General features: G+C 39.9%; 1 protein-coding gene across 1 annotated transcript; it reads left to right on the top strand.

Annotated features, from left to right (window-relative positions):
* Positions 1-347: 347 nt before the first annotated feature.
* LOC310822723 (sodium- and chloride-dependent GABA transporter ine) lies at positions 348-6902 on the top strand (the record flags this gene model as incomplete). Its single annotated transcript, XM_083695168.1, has 13 exons — positions 348-474; positions 2244-2378; positions 2633-2840; positions 4099-4231; positions 4338-4472; positions 4745-4848; positions 4969-5093; positions 5270-5382; positions 5716-5856; positions 5993-6092; positions 6184-6284; positions 6401-6568; positions 6747-6902. 13 exons carry the CDS (start codon positions 348-350, stop codon positions 6891-6893), a joined length of 1737 nt encoding a protein of 578 aa, XP_083551294.1. The 3' UTR covers positions 6894-6902.
* Positions 6903-7327: the final 425 nt, after the last annotated feature.

Raw genomic sequence — 7327 nt, 5'->3', positions numbered from 1 at the left:
TCACAACCGTGCTGTGCATAAGGTCATATGTTTCGATTCAATTGCTGCATTCCACTAAATTGATATTTAATTTCTGTCTGTGGCACTTTCTAGTACTCTGTGTGACTGAATCTCAGAAAAGACAAAGATTAATCTAAAAGATAGGGGGTAGGCCTACAGGAACTACTTATAAGGCACAAGAGGCTTGGAGTTGTCTCTCCAACCACTGTGGTTCAACCAGAGTACTCAGCTAATCATTAAAGACCATAAAAGATGATTATATGACCAAGTTTCATTTAATACTAACTAAATGTAACCATGGAGTTTAAGTCCAGCAAGTGACAGAGAAGACACAGAGAGCATTGGAAATGGAGCAGGATCCTAGCAGGCCAACATGGAGCAGGCAGATAGAGTTCACGTTGGCTGGGATCGGCTGTGCAGTGGGCCTGGGGAATATCTGGAGATTTCCTTATCTGTGCTACAGGAGTGGAGGAGGTGAGAGCAAGCTTATAAGGAAACAGCCCAGACAGAGGACTGTAAAACCACATTATATTTGTTTGAACTGTTGAGAATATATAAGAAGTTATGAATTAATATTACAACGTTTTAAGATGTAGATTTCAAATTGATAGAGCCACAATGATGTCAGTGGCTTGTAGTGTAAGTAATTGAACATCATATTGGAAGGTTTTAAATGTTTTATGGGATTTGATTACATCAAAGGAGCACAAGAGATAGTACTTCAATTATTCCAACATGCCACATGCCACTTTTATTGGTATTGACATCGTCATTATTTTCTACCAAATTATAGTTAAAGTTTAATAATATGAAGAATAGAACAAACATCACATTGTGTCTATGATCAAAATGAAGAAATTATTGTAATAGCAGAAGAATTATGTAACGTGTCCACAATAAATATAAAATAAAACCCTGAGATAAACAAACAAAATATTTGATTGTGGAAAACACAACCCTGGAAGTTATAAAACTGTGAGTTAGTCACATGTGAGAGAGGCAATGAAATTAGGAAGGTGTTAATGACTTCACTGCACTTCTGGTCACTTATAAGTCACCATACATGGCATTAAGCATGCTATGAAACTGTAACTTCATGGCATGTTGACACAGTGATTAATACATTTCAGATTGTATTCTTTGTTCTTGAGAAACGTATATGTGACATTATTGGTATCAAATAAAACCCTCAATAACTTGGAAGTTCTGAGATACACTAGTATTAAAGATTCTTGCAGCAAGGTTGTAAAGCCAGGTACACCCAGAATGAACAAAGTGAAAACAGTTTTTTAGTTCATGTAATTTTGGAATTAATATCTTTGTTTTTATAGGGTCTCTGATTTGCATAGGAATCAATTACACACAGTGTGGATCAGGTTGTCATTACAAACTGAGCAAATGGAGAGGAACAAAACTGCTCAGGAGTGCGACCCTGAGGCCTGGGGAGACTTCAAAATCTACAAAGTTGATGGGACAACATCATCTCAGTCACTCTACAAAATTGGTCTATAAGCAAGTGGCCAAAAATAACCCCTTAATGGAAAATAATCTCATATCCATAATTGTGTTCGCAACAATGAATTCAAGTGATACAGCAAAGAAAGTGGCTGGAAATGTTTATTTGGTTTTATTTTGCTTTTACTACAAAGCATTAACTTTGGTGCAAATCCAGCACATGCAATGCAGTTTCTGCACCATCTCTCGTGTGAAGAATAGTGGTAGCTGCATCAAGTTATGGGTAAGTTTGTCACCGGCAGGGACTGATGAGTTTTTCAGGATCAAGAGAAAATTATGAAATTTGCTGAGTTGGTTGTGACATCCTAATCTACACAGTGTGTAATTGATTCCTATGCAAATCAGAGACTTTATAAAAACAAAGATATTAATTCCAAAATTACATTAACTATTATCCTTGCATTAAGATGGACTCAATTCAAGTTATTGAGTAATTTGTTGATGACATTTTTGCATTTTAGCTAATTTTAAGAGTGTCAAAGCAAAGGGTCTGAATACTTATGTACATGAGGTATTTCTGTATTTCAATTTTAATAAATTTACTGAAATTTTAAAAAACTTGTTTTCGCTTTGTCATTCTGGGGTATTGTGTGTGGATTGATGGCAAATTCTTTTAATTTAATCCATTTTAAATTGAGTCTATAACACAACAAAATGTGGAAAAGTGAAGGGGTCTGAATCTTTCCGAAGGCACTATATGTTGCTGATGCTGATGTGTTCCCTGTAAGGTGCGTTCCTGATTCCCTACCTCCTGATGTTGGTGGTGCTGGGGATCCCTCTGCTCTACATGGAGCTGACTGTGGGACAGTACATGAGGAGAGGACCTGTTCATGCCCTGGCTAAAGTCTGCCCGCTGCTCAAAGGTACTGGAGCTCTCACATCTAAACTTGAAATGGTGGTGTCCTGGGATGGGGTCACAAATATTTTTCAGATGAGATGGGGAGGACTATCTTAAATCTAGCCTTCCTAAAGCCTATAGCATCACTCAATTGAGAGCACAATTTGATTTCCAGTTCGATGTTCCTTGAGGAGCATTTGTCATTCAAAGAGAAAAGCACACAATTATTTTAGTCCAGTTGAACGTTTTCAACAATAACCAAATGTGATTTGCCATTAGGAGTGGGTCTGGCGACGGTTGCCATCTCCTTCATCATGTGTACATACTACAACATCATCATCACTTGGGGCCTGTACTACCTCTTCAGCTCCTTCCAGAGTCCGCTGCCGTGGCAGAGCTGCAACAACACATGGAACACCCCCAACTGTACCAACAATGCCACCAACAGCAACACAACCTCCTCCACCGCCAGCCAGCAGTTCTTCAAGTACGTATCACAGTAGACTAGTCTGGTTTCTTCTCTAATCTGTCATGTTTGGCATGGCAGTGATGAAGAGGCTGACTACCTGTGGACTCGGGCTGGACCAGAAATGCTGTGCTATGAGATCATGTGTGACAGTGGAGGCTCATTTCCATGACAGGTGTGACAGTGGAGGCTCAGTGCCTTCAGAAAGAAGGACAAACACTGTTGTTAAAAGTTTGTGGGAAGGCAGTAAAATGGGTTATGATTCCGGGCAATCAGACAGGGCAGGGTCTGAACTTAACCAACTTAGTGTCACCCGCTTCCATTGGTACAGTATGACTGCATATAACGTTACCTATAGCTTCCCAGAGAGTCCTTATTAAGGCTATATGTGTCTTTACTTGGCATTGGGTTATAACTACATTATAAGCACATGTCACACTTCATGACATCTGAATTCACTTATATTAAGTTGTCTACAGTAACAGTGACTTAAAAATGTATTGGATATAAAATATGAATGTTCAAGTAGGGCTTTCAGTCGATAAAAACATTTGTTGATTTTTTTTTTTCAATTAGTTGCTTAATCTACTGATTCATCGGATGCAGATATGAGAAATTCTGGTCTTTATTCCTGTGTCTTTACACCTATATTTCATCTAGTAATTGAGGTGGTCAGAGATTTTCGAAATATTTGAAAACCAGTGCCAACATGACAACAAGAGTGCTGTCTTCACAATGTGCAGAGGAGTAGTAGGGTACTTCACTTAACAATGGGATGATATCCTACAAATCAAAGGTGAGAATTATCATTGCATTCCCATTAGTCTCTTGTAGCCATACCTCCAAATCACATTGTTCTCACGCCTCCTTCGGAGAAAAGCCTGGTCCATTTAAAAAATCACACATTTATGGGAATACAGATCAACATCACTGAACTTCAAGAAGCACTAGGAGCAAAGATTAATTTTTATGGTGGAGGAGCTGTTTTAAGATCTTGATGTATCAGATTATGTACACATTATATTAGCTACCTATCCCTGATCTAGGTATGTCTAGGTATCTCAGGACGTCTCATTTTACAAACCATCTCATACCTGTACATCAATCATTCCATCCATTTACATCTCTTCCTCTTCAATTGAACTATGCTATTGATTCAATAGTCCAGCAATCAATCACTCAAGGAGAGATTCTGGGTGTTCATCATGTCTTTGTCTTAGCATCAGTGTGTAGGGAGGATCCCGAGTGTTGATCAGAGCTGGTGTCTGTTGTACTGCAGTCATAAGGTGTTGGAGCGGACAGGAGGAGTGGAGGAGAGCGGGATCCTGCGGTGGGAACTTTTCTTCCTGCTCGTACTAGCCTGGATCCTCATCTACCTCTGCATCTTCAAGGGAGTGAAGTCAACGGGGAAGGTAGGGAGAGAGAGAGAGAGAGAGAGAGAGAGAGAGCGAGCATTGTGGGCATTGTGTTGTCATGTATTGTCTTATATCAAGTTCTCATGATTGTGTGTGTGTACAGGTGGTGTACTTCACAGCTCTCTTCCCATATGTCATCTTGTTGGCTCTACTGATAAACAACGTGCAGCTCCCCGGAGCTCTGACAGGCATCCGCTTCTTCATCGTGCCTCAGTGGGAGAAACTCCTGTCTGTGGAGGTGAGGCAGGGAGGGACAGAGGAATCCCAGGAATGAGCAATATGAGTAGGGCAAGGGCAGGGGTCAATGAGTGATTAACTAGATTATAGGCTACACATTATGTGAGAGGGAGTTAATTAATTAATGGAACAGGAGTTCAGATGGAGAATATAATGAGATTCTGAGAGAGGTGGATGCATCTTGGATGAGTAGTGGGGATACAGTAGTTCTTCTATGAGTGTGGATGAACTTCATGGTAGTATTTGAGGTATGAGAATGGCTTTGTGTTCCAGGTGTGGGTCAATGCTGCGGCTCAGATCTTCAACTCCATTGGGATAGGCTTTGGTTCTCTGATGGCCATGTCCAGCTATAATTCATTCAACAACAATGTCTTAAAGTAAGCAGATCAGACACTCAGATAGTCACCATATTCTGTGTATAATCAATCAAAAAACATTGTTTTCATTTTCTATAATCTTACAACAATAATGTATTATTCACACCTTTCTTCCCACAGAGACACATTGGCTATATCCATCACTAACTCCATGACCAGCATTCTCTCAGGCTTTGTCATTTTCTCTGCGTTTGGCTACATGTCACATCTACAGAACATACATATCAGCGACCTGGCTGTGGATGGTCAGTTTGTGACAGATTAAATATCAGAAGGGAATGAAAAGGTTGGAGTTAGTTACAGTAAATGTAGGTCTACTTGAGGCAAAGCACCCTCATTATTTCACAAGGGTCTGGCATTAGAGAAAATACTCTTAATGCCATAATGATGCTGATGCTTGTTGTTTGTTGTGTATGTCTAGGTCCAGGCCTGGTTTTTGTGGTTTACCCACAAGCCTTCGTGACCATGCCAGTGGCTCCACTATGGGCTGTTCTGTTCTTCCTCATGCTTCTGTGCCTTGGGCTGGACAGTCAGGTGGTTAACCCAATATATAGTTATATAGTTATAATATAGTTTATACAGTCTGTACTGTATAAAGATGCTATGTTTTCACATTCATATAACAGTTAGTTAGTTAGTTAGTCATATTAACCGTGACCTAATCTCCCTGTAAATGAAATACAGTAGATATAATAAATTCTATTTTGTATGAGGTCTAGGAACAACAGGTCAATCTTTAACTGACACACCGACATTTAATGTAGTAGTAATGACCTCTCATGTGACTCAACAAAATATCCCCATAAAACAGACATAAAAGAGTAAATAATGATTCTAACAGGGTGGCATTATATTTGTCTTTGTCAGTTTGCCATGGTGGAGGTCATGGTGACCAGCCTCATGGATGGCTTTGGCCAGCCCCTGTTGAAGTACCTGAGGCAGAAGGAGATCTTGGTCCTGGCAGTCTGTTGTTCTGCTTTCCTCCTAGGCATCCCCCATGTCATGCAGGTACAGCTAGCCTGCCAGCTCCAGCATACCAATCATCCTGCTGAGTGAACTATAAATGTGATATCTGTTCAACATGCTACCCAAATATAGCATGGTTACTTCTTAAAGATATTAAAGCATAAACCTCTTTGATCAGGTGGGGATCTACGTTTTCCAGTTGATGGACCACTACACAGCCATTGTGTCCATAATGTTTCTCGCCTTTTTTGAGGTGATGGCCATCTGTTGGATTTATGGTAAGAACAATATTTGAGAATGTGTACTGTACTGTAATGTAAGCATATGGAATGTTTTTACTTTACTTCTCCATGGTTTTTCGTCTTTCAGGTGTGAAGCGGCTTTCGCAGAACGTACAGGAGATGACAGGAAAAAGACCTAATATCTTCTTCAGGGGGTGCTGGATGGTTGTCTCTCCTGTTCTGATCACTGTGAGTCCTCATCATTTTCCAGAACAGGACTACAGTATGTGATGCATTTAAAATGTATTAACTTGAGTGTGTAAAACACAGTGAATCTAAGTGGTATATCCTGTCTTGTGCAACAGGTGATCCTGGTGTTCACAGTCATCCAGTTTAAACCAGCCCGCTATGAGGACTATATATACCCCCCATGGGCTCAGGGGGTCGGCTGGGTCATCGCCTTGGCATCCCTCATCTGGATACCCCTTGGAGCTGTTCACACACTTTGGGTCCTGCCTGGGTCCTTCACAGAGGTACTGCATCAGTCTTCCCTTGTGCCTATTCATTCTAGCACAGTAGGCTACAGTATATATATATATATATATATATATATATATATATATATATATTTCACTAGATAGTCATCCATCAAGTCTATCAAAATCAGTTCATTGGAAGACTTCTAACAATGGTTTTAATTTCTCCCTACAGAGATTAATAAAGTCAATCACGCCCTTTGCACTTGAAAACAAAAAGGTTCCATATTATCTGGAGAAAGGAGAGATATACCCAAATATAGGAGATATCAGCTCTGTCATTCCTCTACCAGAGAAGCCCCCAATCCAGACGAACCTCTGATACTACTACTACTACCTCCTTACTGATGGCCTCTGTGTCTGGGACCATGATCATATTGACTTTGAATGTGCCTAAGTGAACCCAGTGTTCCTGTACTGATACTATAGCTGGTTATTGGGACTTCTGCTAAACGTGATGCAGATTCATCAATAGGGAAGTGGATTGCTCTCCATGTAGGAAGTGTCAGACCATTTTAAATGATTAAAATTCAATTATGTTAAAACAAATATTTATTTTTTTCACTGAAGAAATGCTTTGAGACAATATAATAGATAGTGGGTAGATAAGATCGACAGACCTTTGACATGGATAACCAAAGTCAATGATTTGAGAATGTCATATGTTTTTATGCCCTTTGAGCCATGCTTCGGGCAGATGTTTATCTTCTACTTGAATGCAACCCTTTGGTCAATGGTGGCGATGATATTTCTCAA

This window comes from Argentina silus (genome assembly GCF_951799395.1).
Source record: "Argentina silus genome assembly, chromosome: 2".
NCBI classification, from domain to species: domain Eukaryota; kingdom Metazoa; phylum Chordata; class Actinopteri; order Argentiniformes; family Argentinidae; genus Argentina; species Argentina silus.
Note: the sequence above shows the minus strand (reverse complement) of the source record. Positions and strands in the feature narration are given on the sequence as shown.